We start from the raw sequence: 20,663 nt of genomic DNA on the forward strand, positions 1-20,663 counted from the left end.
CTGTCAAAAAGGACAGATTTACTGACACAGATTTGTAGTTTACAGTTATCTAAATAATTCTCTCTGCAATTGCCAATGTAATTTGTCAAGTTGGATCTGGAGTTGATTTTTCTCTGAAACAGAGATGAAATTGACATGTTTAAAGGATTATTACGTTATTTTAAAATGTGTTTTGCATTACTTAAATTCCTAAGATCCTGCTGGTTGTATGGCCAAGATATTTGTGGTTTTCACACTAACAAAACTCATTATGTCATGTTGTCAAATTCTTTTCCTAAAAGGATCACTATGCGCACTATTTAGCCCTGTTGAATATCATGGCAGCTAGGTTATAGATCAGCTGCTCCATGAGTGAGATTAGAAGCAGAATCACACACACATTTTCTAAAACCAGCACTGTGACTCTCACATGATGCAGGAATGTTCAAGAGCTCAGCTACGGGCTTTTACATTGCTGCGCTCTCACAAGTATACTTTTATCTCTGAGTTTTTTCACTCAACTTTAGTACCGCCTGGCATGTAATTAAACACAGAGGAATCCATACCAACATTTAAAGATGAGCTCCTTTTGGCTTTCGAGGAGAATTCCTTTTTTGCAGAGGTCAAAAAAACAAGATGACGTGACTAGACCACTCATATCAAAGGTAATGTTTATTACTTAAATTCTACCTCGGTTAGGTTTACCTAGTAAGCTAGTAATGAAACCAAATGTGATAAAAAATTTATCATTTTTAAATTATTACAATTTTATTTAGTAAATTAAGCAGATAATTTTGAACCAAACAGTGCATGAAGGTTAATCTTAACTGATTTTTGTCATGTGTCTCTGAACAATAAAATGAAGCACACAGTAGGAGTCTGTGATTTAGTAAGTAAGATTTAGTAAGAAGTAACATTTCATTTACTATTACTAATTTATAGATTTTACAACCACTACATCTCCTAGGTAACCACTAGGAATGGCATTCAGTACCTGGGCACAGATATCAGCACAGAGAGCCAAGCCAGTTCAAGCTCATTGAGCCATAATGAGCAAAACAAACTGTCATTCTGGACCTTTCCCAGTTCACAGAACTACAGTTCCTTTGACCTGACCAACTTCCTGCTGAAATATGTGCTCTTTACTAGCAATCTACTGTTCTCTGCACTGGGCCTGGCCACCTTAGGACTTGGCTTCTGGGGGCTTGTGAACAAGGAGTCCTTTGCTCAGGAGAAGCTAGATGGCCTTGGCACTGATCCTATGCTGCTTTTCGTTTTTTTGGGCTTGCTGCTCTCAATGCTTTGTCTGACAGGCTGTGTGGGAGCACTACGGGAGAACCAATGCCTGCTGCGTACTTTCTCTGCAATGCTACTAGCCCTTGTAGCTGCTCAGGTCCTGGTGGCCATTGTGGCCTACAGCCTGCAGGGCTGGATTATTGAGCTGCTACGTTCAGCCATGCTGACAGCCATGACACGCTACCAGGACGACCTGGACCTGAGGTTTATTACAGATGAGATCCAGACTGGGCTGCAATGTTGTGGGGTGGAGAACTATCGTGACTGGGAAGTCAACCAGTGAGTACATAATGTCTACAAATTACTAAAAAGAGGCATAATCTTGAGAACAGACTTTTACAGAAAGAATATATAATATATATATAATTTAGATATATAATTTTAAATCAAACATTTTAATTGTTTCACAATTTTATAATTCCCCTGTTTCTAACTTTTCCCCATAACAAAAATTAACAAATGGTGGTTCAGGAGGTCTCAGCAGTGCATTTTATTTTCTGACCAATGATTTTTGTCTATGATAATGTTGATTATTAAAAGCTTAATATTTTCGAGATTTAGAAAAAGAATAACTTTAAGAGGGCACAAAAGAGGTGACTAGAAATGAACACTACAATATTACAACCCCATTACAAAAAAAAGTTGGGAGACAGTGTAAAAGGTAAATAAAAATGCAATGCATGGATTTGCAAATATCATAAATCCATATTCTATTCACACTAAAACAAAAGAAAATCATATCAAATGTTGAAACTGAGAATATATAACATTTTAATAAAAAAAGAACTTATTTTTTCATTTATTGGCTGCAACATGTCTCAAATAATTTTGGACATATCCACGTTTTCCACTGTGGAGCATTACGTCTTCTGTTTGTATACATCTGGAAACTGAGGAGACCAGTTGCTGAAGTATTAGTAAATAAATGTTGTCCCATATGTGTCTGATACAGGATTCTATCTGCACAACAGTTCTGGGTGTCCTTTGTTGTATTTTGAAATTTTAATTTTAAATTTTTTTGAAATGGTGAAAGGTCTAGACTGCAGGGAGGCCAGTTCAGCCCTTGGACTCTTCTACTACAAAGTCATGCTAATGGTTGGATAGAGTTTGTAGTTAGCATTGTCTTTCTCAAATATGCAGGGCCTTCCCTAAAAACGATGATTTCTGGATGGAAGCATTTGTTGCTCTAAAACCTGTATATGTTGTCTATTTCACAGGCACTAATGCACTCCCATACCATAATAGATGCTATAGAATAGAAGCTTTGTCCTACTTTTAAGAGAGTCTGGATCTCTAAGATACACTTTTTATACCCAGTCATCTTACTGTCCTTTATCAATAGCCTAATTATGTGTGAAATGTTACTACAACTGTTACTTTTGTTGTCCTTTCCCAACTTTTTGGAGATGTATTGCAGTCACAAAGTTTAAAATCATCTTATTTCTTCCTTACAATCGTACATTTCCTCAGTTTAAACATTGGATATGTTTTCTATCTTCAATTGTGAATAAAATATGAGATTTGTGATTATAAGATTTGTGAATCATTGCAATATGTTTTTATTTACATTTTACACTGTGTCCCAACCTTTTTGGAATCGGGGTTGTATCATGATCATCATAACCCTGGATATTGATTGCTTCATTATACATCTACATACATTATACATATACGTACACTTGCCGATGTTTAAATAATCAGAATCAGCCATGTGATCTAAAAGCCAAACAACAAGTCATTATCCTTTCTGTTACAGGTACTTTAATTGCTCATCTCCAGGCGTGCAGGCCTGCGGTGTGCCTCCATCATGCTGCGTGGATCCACTGGAGAACGGTACAGTGTGGAACTCACAGTGTGGCCTCAGGGCACAGCAGCTAGATGAGTTCTCGGCTCAAAGTGTGATTTTCTTGGGCGGCTGTGTGGACAGTATTTCACGCTGGATCAACTTGTACTCTGAGCTTATTGGCATAGTAACAGCAGCCCTACTCGGAATCCAGATCCTCACACTGATCGCTGCTACACGCTTTCTGGATAAAATCCATTGGAACAAAACACAAGCATGGTGAAGCGAAACATACATTTGCTGTAACTCCTTTTTACCACGTATATATTATAGATTTTATAGCAAACAATCATTATTTAATTCAATTTAATTTACATAGCAGTTTTAACAATGGAAATTGATCCAAATCAGCTTTAAAGAGATAAAGATGTTATGAAGTAGGAATGTATAAGTTTAGTGCCTATAGAATTGTTCCAATGTCTCGAGGACATTGTGATAGCACATTGTTGTTGTTTTTTTCTCAGCTTCATTTAATCAATGTTACAGAAAGAAAACTGACACAAAGGCTTCCACAAAAAGTACAAAATAATCTTTATTCAGTGCTCGAGTCATTTCAGTGCTGCTAATGATTGTGGGGCTTTCTTGTTCTCCAGTGCCAAAGCATCATAAGACCAGTAAACACACCACAACCACAGCACTCGACTGAGTGTAGACAAGACACAAATGGTGGCTTGGAGACATACAAATAAATGTTTACTACATTAAATAATTTCTGCTTAATTAAGGTCAATCAAAATGTAACATTAAAAAGTAAACAATTTCTACTGAGTAAGTCAAATGTCCACTGTTTACTGAGAGAGCTGAGAATTTTTTTGGTGTCTTGTTGAAAGAAAGTGCAGGGGGAAAAAAACTGTATAAATGAATGTTGCAAATATTCTGTATATTTATAACTTCTGTGTGTAATACTTACTCACATTTGACAGTAAAGTAGAACTGTGCGTAGTTCACACATATTCTTTAAATACACTCACACTGTATGTGCACAATAGTTAGAAACTGACCAAGGGAACCCTTTACATAAATAAAACTGCAGGGAAAGAAAAAACAAAAGATGCTAAAATAAACCATAAATTCAGTAGAGTTTATGCTTAAAATCATAAAATCATTAAGCGATTCATCAGGTGTTCTATAAAAAAATGGAAAGACTAATAAAACTGCACCTGACAGGGAAAAACTGTAAGATTTTTATTCTATATGGAAAATTGGTTTGATGGCTACCTAGCCTGGCTAATTTCATTATTATATACTATAACTATATAGTATATCTCCTAATATATAATTATTGAACAATTATAAACAAAACAAAACAGAACATTTTTTTTTATTGTTAAATCCACTGCTTGCTTATAAAAAGAGGAACATAATTATTAAGTAGTACAGAAGATTATTTTTTTACTTAGATGATGCCATACTGAGATAATTCATGCAGCTCCAGATGACTGAATGCTTCCCAGGGGCAGATTACAGTGATATCTGCAAAAAGAATCTGCATGAGCAGGTCTGTTATTCTCTTTATGTGCTTGCTGATTCCAAGGAGTTACAATTTAATCTTTTATGTAATGCTTACCGGTTCCCAAGCCTTCCATTCCAGGGATTTCATCACCAAATCTGTAAATAAACATATACACACTCACACACATATGTCAAAACAATAAAATACATTTCCAGTGACTTTATCACTTTATGACTTTATCACATTAAAATGTATATTAAAGGTTCACTTTCCTTTTTTTTTTTACTGAGACACTTAGTATTCTTTCTGTTTTTCTATTCAAACATTCAAACTAACAACAAATTACCAAAAAATAAATAAAAATGGGACAAGCTGAAAATGGCAAATTATTATGCTTTTCATGGTCTTTACAACAAATCATTGGTCATGAAATTTGCAAAAATGAAACAAGTGGATAAAGTACCTTTTTATAGCTTTTCTTTTTGACTTATTGAAGTTTTGTGGGTACACATTTGTACAGCTGATGAGTAGCAAAATATTTTGTAAAACCAGGATGTTTTAAATTCTAAATTAACATAATATTAAATTATCATGATTTCACCTTTGTGTACAAGAAAACTATACAAGTACATTTCCCTGTTTATTTTCCCTACAACGGTTCACTTTAAGCAAAAATAATAAGGCAGATAGTACCAAAAGTTTATTTGTTGAATTCTTGTTATCGTTCTGACCATTGATTTGTTATAAAGATCATTAAAAGCTTAATATTTTGCCATTTGGTGCCTGGTTTTTTGTTTTACCCCTAGAGCATATTTTTGATAGTTAAAAAAGACCTTCAAGCAAATAAAGTAAAAAAAGAACAAAAAAGAACAGCGCATATCAGTGATAGTTTTATACACATTCCATAAAAAAATACACATATTAGAAAAGAATAAAAATGTACCCAATAACGCCTCTCTTAGGTGGTTTGCTTTTGAACTGCCGGTTGGATCTTTGTTTGAAGCGTGGGGGGCCCTTGTGTGGAGATCCAGGTCCTGTGGCTCGGGTTGCCATCTTGCTGCCAGCCATGTGTTCAGACTTGGACACGTTTAAATTCATGACTTCAGGCTCTGTTTGTAGGCTTGTGGGTGAAAATGATAGATATAAAGTGTACTGCGTGCATCCAAAGATGTGAATGGATTAGTGTAAGGCGATAAGGCCAAGATCGGATTGTGAATGACTTATACATAGAACGTGGAGGAATATTATCTCTCCGAGTCAGGGCGCATGGTGTTAGGAATAGTGTTAAATTCATTTTATATTTGTTAGGAATTTAAAGCAAATGCAAATGTCTTTGATGACTTTCTGACAGAAATATGTGAATTATTTATTAGAATAAATCATCTGTTTTGAAACTAGATCATTTAAAGCCATATCAACCTTTTTTACAACATCCTCTATTGACTATCTCTCTACTAAGTTCATTTTAGTGCCTGGTGAACTTTTATTCGATTCAAATATTAGTCTCTTAGTCTTGTCTATGGCCAAGGTATTTTAACCATCTTATTGATTTATTAAAAGCACATGCTGTTGCCTTTTTAAACTCCAATTCTGCATGGAAAGTTGACTTCATAATACCATTTCCTTCTTGAATTTTCTGAGCAAGACAGTATATTCTGTGGGACCACAAGGTCAGTCTCCTTCTTCCTTATTATCTTTCTTAGATTTGGTGACTCATTGGCCAAATTTCACAGTGATGGCGAGGAGCAAGATTACTGTAACCTCCTCCTTCATTGTCCCTGTAAGCCAGGGAGTGTAACCCTGTAAAGCTTTAGTCTCTAGACAAGTGGGTATTTAATTAATCTCATTAGAAGAAGGACCATGCACAAAATGCTGAACAGAGCACAAATGCTTTAGATTATCAGCCAGTTTAAACAAGAGGCCTGTTTTCAGTCCCTGGCTCAATCCTCATTTGGCAAAATCAATTTGTAATACAGATGAAAAAAAAAGAGATTCCACCCAAACATTTCCTTTACTAAGTTTATAGTTCCTTTAGACCTTCTATATGTTTCCAGGGATTGGTGAAATGATTGGTGTATACTCATAACTAGGAGTCGTTTTAAGTATACCTGTGGCAGTGAAAAGGACACCACATTAAGAGCCCTTTTGCCCTAAATACCGCATTGTTCAGAAAAGAGACATATATTTACTTCTAAGCATGAACAAACTTTGGTCAGAAAGGTTTAAGTGAACCCCAAGACAACAACAATGAACCTGTTGAAGGAGGAACAACCAATCTACCTGGTCAGCTTAACTAGAATTAGACAGTTTGGAATATGGGTACTCAAGAAAAGGCATTCAAACAAAGGTATACCATTACAACAATCAAATGGCATCAGACAGCGGATTATCTAGAATCACTGAACCCTAAGACAATTCAGGATCCTTCAGTAAGCCGTTGATCCTTAGAATACCTATAAAATGAATGAAAGACAACAACGTGAAAATATTGGAGTTGCTATCATAAAATACTGACCTTAATTATATAATCCCAATTCAAAAAAGTTAGGACACTGTAAAATGTAGAGAAAAAAAAAACAATATGCATTTATTTTTTTATATCATGACCCACATTTTATTCACAATATAACATAGAAAACATATCAAATGTTTAATCTGAGGAAAAAATTAGGTAATTTTCAGTTTGATGGCTGCAAAACTTCTCAAAAAGGTTGGAATCGGGGCAACAAAAGATTGGAAAAAGTGTTATTAAAATTAAACAGTTGCAGAAAAAATTTGCAAATAATTAGGATTTGGTAACAGGTCAATAAGATGATTGGGTATAAATGGTGTATCTTAGAGAGACAATGGGCAGAGCTTCAAGAATCTGTCTATAAACTGTGGAACAATTTCAGAATAATGTTTCTCAAAATAAAATTGCAAAAAATAATAAAATATCTCATCATTTACAATAAATAATATCATTAAAAGTTTTAAAGAAACCGGAATCAGAAAATCAAGATCGGATGCCGATGATCTTCAGGCCCTCAGGCAGCACTGCATTTAAAACACTCAAGATTCTGTAATGGAAATCGCAGCATGGGATCATTAATCCTTCCAGAAATTATTGTCCATGAACATAGTTTGCTATGTCACCTACAAATGCAGGTTATATCTCTATAATGCAAAGAAGATGGCATGTGTGAACATGATCCAGAAACGCTGCATCCTCTCTGGACTTAATGGCATAGTTTGTGGTCTGACATGCACTGTTAACTTCTTCTTCTTTCCACTGCTCACATTAGGGGTCGCCACAGCGGATAATCCGTCTCCATACTACTCTGTCCTCTACATCTGCCTCTTTCAAAAAAACTACCTGCATGTCTTCCCTCACCACATCCATAAACCTCTCTCACTTTCTCCCAAAAACATCCTACATGCGCTGTCCCTCTAATAAACTTATTTCTAATCCTGTCCATCCTCGTCACTCCCAATAAAAATCTCAGCATCTTCAGCTCTGCTACCTCCAGTTCCACCTCCTGTCTTTTACTCAATGCCACTGTCTCTAAACCATACAACATCACAGGTCTCATCACAGTCCTATAAACTTTCCCTTTCACTCTTGCAGATACTCTTCTATCACAAATCACTTCGCCACTCTTCTCCACCCACTCCACCCTGCCTGCACTCTTTTCTCTAACAAACTCTCCATCAGTCTGCACTGTTGACCCCCAGTACCTAAACACATCCACCTTCACCAACTCTTATCCCTGCAATGACATGCACTGTTAACTGTGAGACATTATATATACAGGTGTGGGACTTTCCAAATCATATCCAATCAACTGAATTTAACACTGATGGACTCCAATCAAGTTATAGAAACATCTTAAGGATGATCCGTGAAAACAGGATGCACCTGAGCTCAATTTTGAGTGCCATGGCAAAGGCTGTGATTTTTTTTTTTCAAATTTTAAGATTTCAAATTAACTTTTTCATGTTGTCATTATGGGGTACATCCTTCCCAGCTCAGTCCCTCTGCCTGGCCAATCGGTACAAATCCTTTTCTCCTTCCTTAGTGTCCAACTTATCATACAGCTCCTCATATGCCTTTTCCTTGGCTTTCGCCACATCCCTCTTCACTCGCTGCAGCATCTCCTCGTACTCCTGCCTACTTTTCTCATCACTCTGTCGATCCCAATTCTGTTTCCCCTTATGCTCTCCTGCACTTCCTCATTCCACCACCATGTCTCTTTGTCTTCCTTTGTATTTCCAGATGTCACACCAAATACCTTTCTATCTGTCTCCATTATCACTTCTGCAGTAGTTGCTTAATCATCCATCGTCTCTTCACCACCACTGAGCTAATGTCTGACCTCTTTCCTGAATCTCACACTACAGTCTTCCTTCTTCAGTTTCCACCATCTTATTCTTCTTTCAGTCCTCGCTCTCCTCCTCTTCTTCTTCACCACCAAAACGATTCTACAGATCACCATCCGATGCTGTTACACTGTCCCCTGCCAACAGTTTCCAATCTCCTTCAGGTTGCATCTCCTACATAAAATATACACACCTTCCTCCACTCTTATATGTCACCCTTTGCTCCTCCGTGTTCTTAAAATAAGTATTTAAATGTTAAGTTGTACTTCTTAATTCACACAACGAACAACTCTGTGAATGGAAGAAAAATTTAATTGCAGCTTCTTTGCCACTAGAGGGCACACTAGTGCATCTAATGAAAATAAGTAATTAAAACAACGAGTTTAGAATTAAAATCAGTGATGTGAGAAAGAAACTGCCTTAGATATATATATATATATATATATATATATATATATATATATATATATATATATATATATATTTATAACAAAAAGATTTGCCATAATGTTTAGTAGGACGTAAATCAGCTTGAAGTATAGTGCAGAGAAAACTACGCATCCTTCAATGTCAATAAGACCGGCAGTGCCTCTACTTCCTGTGGGGGTAAAGAGAGCTAATGTTCCTAATTGCTTACCACATTCAGCACGGGTACAACAGAAAGCATTTTGACCAGCTGTCTCACTGGTTTGGGAGCTGTGCAGTTTTAGACACAAAACCATACATTAAATAGTGATATTAAAAAAGGTTACTGGGGTCACGCTACTATCACTGCTTTTCCATAATAACCTCGAGTGCATCTGTAAGACCACCAGCATTGTTGAAGACTTCTTCCACTGCAGTAATAGACTCTTTACCCACCTGCCATCTAGAAGCAGATACTGGAGCATCCATGCTACTGTCACCAGACTCCTAAATAGCCTCTTTAGGATAATCTGTGTTTTACTTAAAACCAACTGCTAAGGGTGGCCCAACCAGTTATTAGGTTTAGGGGCAAACACTTTTTTACACGGGGCCATGTAGTTTTGAATTTAGTTTTCCCTCAATAGTAAAAACCTTCATTTAAAAACTGCATGTTGTGTTCACTTGTGTTATCTTTTAGTAATATTTAAATTAGTTTGATGATCTGAAACATTAAAGTGTGTCAAACATGCAAAAAAATAACTCAAGAAGGTGGCAAACACTTTTTTATCTATCTATCTATCTATCTATCTATCTATCTATCTATCTATCTATCTATCTATCTATCTATCTATCTATCTATCTATCTATCGATCGATCGATCGATCGATCGATCTCTCTCTCTCTCTCTCTCTCTCTCTCTCTCTCTCTCTCTCTCTCTCTCTCTCTCTCTATATATATATATATATATATATATATATATATATATATATATATATATATATATATATATATATATATATATATTTATTTATATATATATAATAGGTCCTTTGAGCCGGCTAGTGTGCTTACCACAGAGACAGGATGTCAGAGCAACCTTCCTGTGAGAGTCTGCACTCACGATGTAGAACCCGGCCCCCAGCCCCCAGCCTATCTCAAAGACTATGCGGTAAAGTCAAGAAGCTTTTATTGCCATTTCTACAATACACAGTGGTTCACAATACACAGTAAAAATGAGACAACGTTCCTCCAGAACCCTTGTGCTACATTAAACAACATAGCGCTATACCACACAACATAAAGTTACATAAAGTGCATCAAGTACAACTGAGTGCAAACAGTGCAGACAAAAATCTGTACAGACAAACAACACAAGACAGTGTAGGACAGATACACATAACCCAAGATAGCGCTGACCAGAAAAACCTACTGTATACTCTGAATATACAGTACTGTACAAAGAGGACTTTAAACGACTATGAACAATGAGTATATGTAAACAGACACAATGCAGTGCAAAAACAGCAGTAGCAGCAGTCCGGAGGTGCAAAGAACAGCATGTAAACAGTATAATATGGTTAAGTATAAATAATAAATAAATGGTGGTGAAATGGATTGAGATGCGTAATGAGTGTGTGTTCAGGTTGTACAGTTAAATAACACACAGTTGAGTTTGGAGTTGAGATTCAGACTACCTTATCAGTTAGCTTTAATTAAGAGAGCAGCAGTCATGGATGCTCCTGATGTTCAGCCTGGAGATCCAAATTCAAGCTCTTGTGGGTCTCCTGAAGTCATTAGGTCCTGAGGGAGATGTGGAACTACAGTGCGGCTCACATGTAGCCTGTCTACTCACCAAATTACCCTCGGATCTTTGTGCCTCATTCAAATGGCACATGCCTTATCAGAACTGTAAGAGCTTGAAGCAGAGGAAGGAGCCAAAACATAGGCTGGTGCAACCAAGACCAGGCCCAGTAGCAAAGCCTAAACTCGCTTCTGTCCAGCGCGGGGATCTGAACAGATCAGAGTTCTGTGCCCATCCTGCAACAGTACAGAACATGACTTAAGCCAGTGTACCATTTTCCGGACATTTATTAAAGAGGAGATGATCAAATGGATCAAAGACAAACATTGTTGGAAATGTGGGCAATCACACGCAGTGGAAAACACCTTCAAATCCTTCATTAGGTTAATAGCCGATCTCAAACAGACAGTTCATGTCTGGTGATTTCTATGAACAAAACCCTGTACCTAGACAGGCCTGAAGGTTCCAAGCATGTTCTGCTGAAAGTGATCCCTGTTGTATTACAACACGTCAATCAAACCATAAACACCTATGCAGTACTCGATGATGGATCTGAAAGGACCATGCTACTCCCAGCTGCAGAAATTTGGGCTTCAAAGACGGACAGAGGATTTGACATTAAGAACAATTCGACAAGATGTCAAGAAACTCAATAGGGCAGCAGTTCCTTTAGAGTATGCTTTATTTCACAGCCCCAACGGAGCTACCAGGATCTTAAAAATGCCCTGCGTACAGTAGTAGGTGCACAAACAGTAACAGAAGAAGTTCTTCAAACAGTACTTATTACTTAGGGAATTCTCAATAGCAAACCTCTAGGTTATGTCTCCGCCAGTGTAAATGACTTAGACCCAATTACCCCAAATCTCATGCTTATGGGGCGACCAGACAGCGCTCTACTTAATCTGACATACTTCGCCGATGAGCTCATAGGTCGACCTAGATGGAGACAGAGCCACAGTGCACCGCTTTCGAAGGCCAGAACACTAAGCAGCAGTCATTAGACATCGCGCAACCTATTGAAAAGCAGCTGGCAGATGGCAGCAAAAATCACACTACACATAATTAAATCCCTAAACCCAGTAAAGTTTGAGTGCTCTGAATCTTGTACCGTGTTTTTACTGACTAGATGGCAGGTGGGTAAAGAGTCTATTACTGCAGTGGAAGAAGTCTTCAATAATGCTGGTGGCCGTTATGGATGCACTGGAGATTATAATAGAATGCAGTGATGGTAGCGTGACCACAGTGACCTTTTTTTTTATGTTAAGACTATTCAATGTATTGTTTTGTGTCTGAAACTGCACAGCTCCCAAACCAGTGAGACAACTGGTCAAATGCTTTCTCTTGTACCCCTGATGTGGTAAGCATGCAAGGATGGACATTAGCGCTCTTTAACCCCACAGGAAGTAGAGGCACTGCTGGTCTTATTGACATGTATTAACTATGTGTACCTAATACACTTTTTCCCATTTCACCATGTGGTGGATTTTCTAAAATGCCATATAAACATATGCACTGCTCAACAATAAACCAAATGTTATTGTTGAAGGCATTTGCTTAGAAACTGAAAGTAATTTTTTTTTTTATAGAAATACAAGTTCATACAAGTTTTTTAGACCTGCCAACTTCCTCAACTTCCAAAATGAAGAATGTAATTTGATCTCAGCCCTTTATCTGAACATGCTAGACCACAATAAACCCGCCTTCTTCTGCATGTTTTCTGCTAAATGAAACTTACTGCAGCTCAGTGTGCACTGGTTAACCTTTAAGTAAAATATGTGTTGACATATTTTTCATTACTCTTCTCTATTCATCCAGAGGTAAGCTGTATTCCCCTTTCTCAGGAATAAACTCATATACAAATAGTTTTGTTTAGAATTGTATTATTTCTGTTGGATTTTTTTAAGGTCCCTTGTCATGCTTAAGTGGTTGGTTTTGTTGTTTTTTTACAGTTTGTCGTAAAATGGTGTCATACAAAGTTTGCTTTCTCTGGACCCTACTGTCTCTTCATGTCTCAACCCATGGCTGGAATCTATTTGGTCAGTATTGTAAAAGCAGTATAACATTTTTTAGTGCATAAGTCTTTTTGTTGTAACAAATAAAACAAAAATCAAGGTTTTCTAAAAACATGTGTATGTCATACTTAATCAGAATCAGAATTAGAATCAGAATCAGGTTTATTGGCCAAGTGTGTTGTTGGTTCCAGCTGATAGTGACTCTCAAAGTTCAGACATAAATAAAAACTTTACATTCAGCTTGGACTATAAGACAAAACAGACAAGACAAAACAAAAACAGACTATACAAGACAATACAGACAATGTGAGACAGTAGAGACAGTGTGAATATTAAATAGGGATACAGGTTATATGACAGCTCAGTAATGTACATATAGTGTGAGTGCATGGTAGTGCAAATGACAGTATTGTGCGACAGTAAAGTGTGAGTGCATGGTAGTAGAAAATGACAGTATTTTGACAGTAATTTGACATAATGTTAATTTTCAGACATCCAGACAAAAGAATCACCCCAAGAAGGTGGATTGCGGTTGGTGGGGGGTGACCTGCGCAGTAATGGTCGTGTAGAGGTGTACCACAATGGCCAATGGGGGACAGTCTGTGATGACGATTGGGACCTGAATGAGGCCCAAATTGTTTGCCAGCAGCTTGGTTTCCCTGGAGCCATCTCAGCCATAGCAGGAGGAAAATATGGAGAAGGCAAGTTATAAAAATTTATAGATTATAGAAATGTAAGTTACTCACATTTACTTCAACCCTGGTGAGGATAAATTTGAATTCTGAATATATTTAATGGTTGTAACGGAAATGCGCTTTAGGTTCTGGTCCTATTTGGCTTGATGATATGAAATGCAAGGGGTCCGAAAGCTTTTTGTCCAGCTGTCAATTTAAAGGCTGGGGTGTTACAGACTGTTCTCACAAAGAGGATGCAGGGGTGGTTTGTGAAAGTGGTAAGCCATCTCATAGTTAAATCTATCATATTTCTTCAGCATTCTGAGTTATGAAATAGATTTCTTCTATTACAAAAAAATGGATGAATTTTTTCTTTTTCTTTTTGCTCATTTAATGTTAGGGCTGCTTTGATTAGTTTTGAGTTGTTTCGAATAATTACAGTTAAAGATATGGACAACGGCCAAAAGTTCCAACTGGACCACAGCCTGGGCCTTTCTGAAGAGCTTGGGAGACTTTTTGATAGCAGGGACAACTGTGATCTCAGCGTTCAAGTTCGTGACCCCAGTGAAGCCCCAGCTGTACGGGAGACAATTTGTGCCCATAGGCTTATTTTCTATCTTTACCCTCAATTTAAAATCTCTAAAAGCTCCACCAATCTCACACTTGAAATTAGCCAAACCTGCCATCCTTATATCTCCAGTTTCTTGAGGTAAGTTCTACTGATTATATGAACCCATCCAGTAAGATTCTTGATTTTAGGTCTAATAACTTGCAATTATTTGCAGGTATCTGTACACACGCAAGGTTGACGTCACCATCTCTTCAGCCCAGTGTCTACACCAGCTTTCCTTTATCTATGAGCTGCAGCAACTTTTGGAGGAGATCGGCAAAATCTTTACCTTGCTACTTCCTCAAGACAGTACTTTCCATACCCATGTGTCCCTGTATGAGTATGGTGTCCGTACAAATGACATGCTGCTTCAAGAAAATGTTCTCCAGTACCTCTCCTGGAACTTTAAATTTTTTGTTGATTCTCCAGCATGGAAAACTGTCCCCATGCATCTGTTGAAGGAGCTTATGTCTCGTTCAGACTTAGTAGTGGAGGATGAGTTTTCTGTGCTTCAGGCCCTACAAGAGGCCCTAGCAGAGAAAGGAGAGGCAGTTAGTTTAGAAGTCAAGGTCAGTCTACTTAGTCGAATTCGCTTCCCTATGATTCCTGTTGAAAAACTTTATGATATTCAATTTCACTCAGGCATGTATAAAAGCAATGAAGAATTTTACCGCAGTGCTTTGCTGAAGGGATTTCAATTCAATACACTGAATTTCTCGAAGATCAAAGAGCATTTTCATTATATTGAAGACTATCTGCCCAGGATCTACACTGCTGAGCCATGGAGCATTGTAGTCAATGCCACTTTTGATAGTGGTTCTCGTCGAAACAGACAATATAATATGCATTATAACTATTATAGTCAAAGCTATAATTCTCGCTCATTTACCACCCCTGTCCATAACAGTGTGATTTACCAGGGCAAAACAATCAGTTGGCAAGCGCAGATTCTTCAAAACAGTTGGGAATGCTCTAACCAAGGTTTTGTATGTGACTCTTTGCCTCTTGCCAGACTTTATATCACATACAGCCTGAATACATATGCAAGCACTATTCGCTTCAACAACAAGCTGATTCTCTCATGCAAGGATGAAAATATTGTGTTTCATGTGCAAGATTTCAAAAACGACAAAGCGCTAATTCCAACCAACACCAGTATTGGTCTGGCCCATCCCTGCCCTGATGAGTATCGCTATACTTTTGTTGTGATTCCTGAGTATTTCTAATCACATTTTCCTGCACACTGATGGGTCGATGCTTGCATTTCTTTTTTTTTTTTTTATAATCTTCTTTCAAATGACTGACATTGATTTCTTTCAGTATTTTTGTAAACATTTCTCAGCTGTGAAATAATAAACATAATCAAATTCATCAAATTATCAAATTCAGATTGATGAATTATGCAAACATTGTGTGTCTGTTGACAAGTGTTTTCCATTATTGTAAGTACTGAAAATAAATAAATGAGTTAATACATACATAAAAAAAAAAAAAAAAAAAAAAAATATATATATATATATATATATATATATATATATATATATATATATATATATATATATATATATATAATAAAATAATAAATAAATAAATAAATAAATAAATAAATAAATAAATAAATAAATAAATAAGGGGGAGTGGTGGCTCCAGCGGTTAAGGCGCTGGGTTGCCGATCGGAAGGTCTGGGGTTCAAGCCCCGGTATCGCCAAGCTGCCACTCTTGGGCCCTTGAGCAAGGCCCTTAACCCTCTATGCTCCGGGGGTCCCTTACGAGGGAAATATCAAGGTCCGTGACGTCGGAGTGACGTGGGGCCGCCTTCCCGTGGGCTCACCACCTGCAGGAGGGACCGTAAGGGACGGTGCTGTGAGGATTGGGCAGCAGTCGAAGGCGGGGGCCTGCTTAGACTGCTGCCCCCGCGACCCGGATTACGGATAAACGGGAGAAAGTGAATGAATGAATAAATAAATAAATAAATAAATAAATAAATAAATAAATAAATAAATAAATAAATAACACTGTACAAAGAAAGAGTAAAACAATTAATTCATTAACACATGAATAAATAAAAGGCTTATTTGTACAGAAAAGTCTTATACATAGAATTATTAACATATGAAAACAGACCTAATGTTGAAAGGAAAAAAAATTAAGAGACAGAGCCACAGTGCACCGCTTTCGAAGGCCAGAACACTAAGCAGCAGTCGTCATTAGACATCGCGCAACCTATTGAAAAGCAGCTGGCAGATGACAGCTAGAATCACACTACACATAATTAAATCCCTAAACCCAGTAAAGTTTGAGTGCTCTGAATCTTGTACCGTGTTTTTACTGACTAGATGGCAGGTGGGTAAAGAGTCTATTACTGCAGTGGAAGAAGTCTTCAATGATGCTGGTGGCCGTTATGGATGCACTGGAGATTATAATAGAATGCAGTGATGGTAGCGTGACCACAGTGACCTTTTTTTTTATGTTAACACTATTCAATGTATGGTTTTGTGTCTAAAACTGTACAGCTCCCAAACCAGTGAGACAACTGGTCAAATGCTTTCTCTTGTACCCCTGATGTGGTAAGCATGCAATGATGGACATTAGCTCTTTTTAACCCCACAGGAAGTAGAGGCACTGCTGGTCTTATTGACATAGTAAATACATGTCAATAAGACCAGCAGTGCCTCTACTTCCTGTGGGGTTAAAAAGAGCTAATGTCCATCCTTGCATGGGAAATGGGAGAAAAAAAAATTCCCATTTCACCATGTGGTGGATTTTCTAAAATGCCATATAAACATATGCACTGCTCAACAATAAACCAAATGTTATTGTTGAAGGCATTTGCTTAGAAACTGAAAGTAATTTTTTTTTTATAGAAATACAAGTTCATACAAGTATTTTAGACCTGCCAACTTCCTCAACTTCCAAAATGAAGAATGTAATTTGATCTCAGCCCTTTATCTGAACATGCTAGACCACAATAAACCCGCCTTCTTCTGCATGTTTTTCGCTAAATCAAACTTACTGCAGCTCAGTGTACACAGGTTAACCTTTAAGTAAAATATTTGTTGACATAGGTTTCATTACTCTTCTCTATTCATCCCAAGGTAAGCTGTATTCCCCTTTCTCAGGAATAAACTCATATACAAATAGTTTTGTTTAGAATTGTATTACTTCTGTTGGATTTTTTTAAGGTTAAGTGATTGGTTTTGTGGTTTGTTTTTACAGTTTGTCGTAAAATGGTGTCATATAAAGTTTGCTTTCTCTGGACCCTACTGTCTCTTCATGTCTCAACCCATGGCTGGAATCTATTTGGTCAGTATTGTAAAAGCAGTATAACATTTTTTAGTGCATAAGTTTTTTTGTTGTAACAAATAGAACAAAAATCAAGGTTTTCTAAAAACATGTGTATGTCATACTTAATCAGAATCAGAATTAGAATCAGAATCAGGTTTATTGGCCAAGTGTGTTGACACACACAAGGAATTTGGTTCCAGCTGATAGTGACTCTCAAAGTTCAGACATAAATAAAAACTTTACATTCAGCTTGGACTATAAGACAAAACAGACAAGACAAGACAAAAACAGACTATAAAAGACAATACAGACAATGTGAGACAGTATAGACAGTGTGAATATTAAATAGGGATACAGGTTATATGACAGATCAGTAATGTACATATAGTTTGAGTGCATGGTAGTGCAAATGACAGTATTGTGCGACAGTAAAGTGTGAGTGCAGGGTAGTGCAAATGACAGTATTCTGACAGTATTCTAACAATAATTTGACATAATGTTATTTTCAGACATCCAGATAAAAGAAACACCCCAAGAAGGTGGATTGCGGTTGGTGGGGGGTGACCTGCGCAGTAATGGTCGTGTAGAGGTGTACCACAATGGCCAATGGGGGACAGTCTGTGATGACGATTGGGACCTGAATGAGGCCCAAATTGTTTGCCAGCAGCTTGGGTTCCCTGAAGCCATCTCAGCCGTAGCAGGAGGAAAATATGGAGAAGGCAAGTTATAAAAATTTATAGATTATAGAAATGTAAGTTAATTACATTTACTTCAACCCTGGTGAGGATAAATATAAATTCTGAATATATTTAATGATTGTAACGGAAATGCGCTTTAGGTTCTGGTCCTATTTGGCTTGATGATATGAAATGCAATGGGTACGAAAGCTTTTTGTCCAGCTGTCAATTTAAAGGCTGGGGTGTTACAGACTGTTCTCACAAAGAGGATGCAGGGGTGGTTTGTGAAAGTGGTAAGCCATCTCATAGTTAAATCTATCATATTTCTTCAGCATTCTGAGTTATGAAATAGATTTCTTCTATTACAAAAAATTGAATGCATTTTTTCTTTTTCTTTTTGCTCATTTAATGTTAGGGCTGCTTTGATTTGTTTTGAGTTGTTTCGAATAATTACAGCTAAAGATATGGACAACGGCCAAAAGTTCCAACTGGACCACAGCCTGGGCCTTTCTGAAGAGCTTGGGAGACTTTTTGATAGCAGGGACAACTGTGATCTCAGCGTTCAAGTTCGTGACCCCAGTGAAGCCCCAGCTGTATGGGAGACAATTTGTGCCCATAGGCTTATTTTCTATCTTTACCCTCAATTTAAAATCTCTAAAAGCTCCACCAATCTCACACTTGAAATTAGCCAAACCTGCCATCCTTATATCTCCAGTTTCTTGAGGTAAGTTCTACTGATTAAATGAACCCATCCAGTAAGATTCTTGATTTTAGGTCTCATAACTTGCAATTATTTGCAGGTATCTGTACACACGCAAGGTTGACGTCACCATCTCTTCAGCCCAGTGTCTACACCAGCTTTCCTTTACCTATGAGCTGCAGCATCTTTTGGAGGAGATCGGCAAAATCTTTACCTTGCTACTTCCTCAAGACAGTACTTTCCATAAGCAGGTGTCCCTGTTTGAGTATGGTTACCGTACAAACGACGTGCTGATTCTAGAAAATGTTCTCCAGTACCTCTCCTGGAACTTTAAATTTTTTGTTGATTCTCCAGCATGGAAAACTGTCCCCATGCATCTGTTGAAGGAGCTTATGTTTCGTTCAGACTTAGTAGTGGAGGATGAGTTTTCTGTACTTCAGGCCCTAGAAGAGGCCCTAGCAGAGAAAGGAGAGGCAGTTAGTTTAGAAGACAAGGTCAGTATACTGAGTCAAATTCGCTTCCCTATGATTCCTGTTGAAAAACTTTATGATATTCAATTTCACTCAGGCATGTATAAAAGCAATGAAGAATTTTACCGCAGTGCTTTGCTGAATGGATTTCAATTCAATACACTGAATTTCTCAAAGATCAGAGATCATTTTAATTACTTTGAAGACTATCTGCCCAGGATCTACACTGCTGAGCCATGGAGCATTGTAGTCAATGCCACTTTTGATAGTGGTTCTAGTCAAAACAGACAATATAACTATTATAGTCAAAGCTATAATTCTCGCTCATTTACCACCCCTGTCCATAACAGTGTGATTTACCAGGGCAAAACAATCAGTTGGCAAGCGCAGATTCTTCAAAACAGTTGGGAATGCTCTAACCAAGGTTTTGTATGTGACTCTTTGCCTCTTGCCAGACTTTATATCACATACAGCCTGAATACATATGCAAGCACTATTCGCTTCAACAACAAGCTGATTCTCTCATGCAAGGATGAAAATATTGTGTTTCATGTGCAAGATTTTAAAAATGACAAAGCGCTAATTCCAACCAACACCAGTATTGGTCTGGCCCATCCCTGCCCTGATGAGTATCGCTATACTTTTGTTGTGATTCCTGAGTATTTCTAATCACATTTTCCTGCACACTAATATGCTAATATGCTAAGATGCTTGCATTTCTTTTTTATATCTTCTTTTAAATGACTGACATTGATTTCTTTCAGTATTTCTGTAAACATTTCTCAGCTGTGAAATAATAAACATGATCAAATTCATCAAATGATCAAATTCAGATTGATGAATTATCCAAACATTGTGTGTCTGTTGACAAGTGTTTTCCATTATTGTGTTCTCACCGACCAGCTCTGCTGATTATGAGCAGAGAGCCACCTTTTCAGTTTAAAATGAAATAAAGTGTCAGTAAAGTACTGAAAATAAATAAATAAATAAATTATACATAAATAAATATCTTTATTTATTTATGTATAATTAATTTATTTATTTATTTTAATAACACTATACAAAAAAAAGAGGAAAAAAATAAATCTATTGATAAATG

At 37.2% G+C, this 20,663-nt stretch overlaps 4 protein-coding genes across 4 annotated transcripts; 3 read left to right on the forward strand and 1 right to left on the reverse strand.

Moving 5' to 3' along the window:
• Positions 1-381: 381 nt before the first annotated feature.
• tspan10 (tetraspanin 10) lies at positions 382-3,527 on the forward strand. Its single transcript, XM_083567159.1, has 3 exons — positions 382-644; positions 947-1,554; positions 3,032-3,527. The coding sequence occupies exons 1-3, from the start codon at positions 558-560 to the stop codon at positions 3,339-3,341; spliced, it is 1,005 nt and encodes a 334-aa protein (XP_083423285.1). The 5' UTR covers positions 382-557; the 3' UTR covers positions 3,342-3,527.
• A 14-nt stretch (positions 3,528-3,541) lies between these two features.
• LOC310740453 (retinal cone rhodopsin-sensitive cGMP 3',5'-cyclic phosphodiesterase subunit gamma-like) lies at positions 3,542-5,727 on the reverse strand. Its single transcript, XM_083567160.1, has 3 exons — positions 5,515-5,727; positions 4,686-4,726; positions 3,542-4,591 (listed from the first exon to the last, which is right to left on the reverse strand). Exons 1-3 carry the CDS (start codon positions 5,667-5,669, stop codon positions 4,515-4,517), a joined length of 273 nt encoding a protein of 90 aa, XP_083423286.1. The 5' UTR covers positions 5,670-5,727; the 3' UTR covers positions 3,542-4,514.
• Positions 5,728-12,753: 7,026 nt separating this feature from the next.
• On the forward strand, positions 12,754-15,839 carry LOC310739688 (galectin-3-binding protein A-like). The gene is made up of 6 exons (XM_083565863.1): positions 12,754-12,953; positions 13,086-13,172; positions 13,640-13,849; positions 13,969-14,100; positions 14,264-14,531; positions 14,608-15,839. Exons 2-6 carry the CDS (start codon positions 13,097-13,099, stop codon positions 15,656-15,658), a joined length of 1,737 nt encoding a protein of 578 aa, XP_083421989.1. The 5' UTR covers positions 12,754-12,953; positions 13,086-13,096; the 3' UTR covers positions 15,659-15,839.
• A 1,543-nt stretch (positions 15,840-17,382) lies between these two features.
• LOC310739689 (galectin-3-binding protein A-like) lies at positions 17,383-20,415 on the forward strand. Its single transcript, XM_083565864.1, has 6 exons — positions 17,383-17,527; positions 17,649-17,735; positions 18,227-18,436; positions 18,556-18,687; positions 18,851-19,118; positions 19,195-20,415. The coding sequence occupies exons 2-6, from the start codon at positions 17,660-17,662 to the stop codon at positions 20,231-20,233; spliced, it is 1,725 nt and encodes a 574-aa protein (XP_083421990.1). The 5' UTR covers positions 17,383-17,527; positions 17,649-17,659; the 3' UTR covers positions 20,234-20,415.
• Positions 20,416-20,663: the final 248 nt, after the last annotated feature.

Source organism: Silurus aristotelis (genome assembly GCF_946808225.1).
Source record: "Silurus aristotelis genome assembly, chromosome: 17".
In the NCBI taxonomy this organism is placed as follows: Eukaryota; Metazoa; Chordata; class Actinopteri; order Siluriformes; family Siluridae; genus Silurus; species Silurus aristotelis.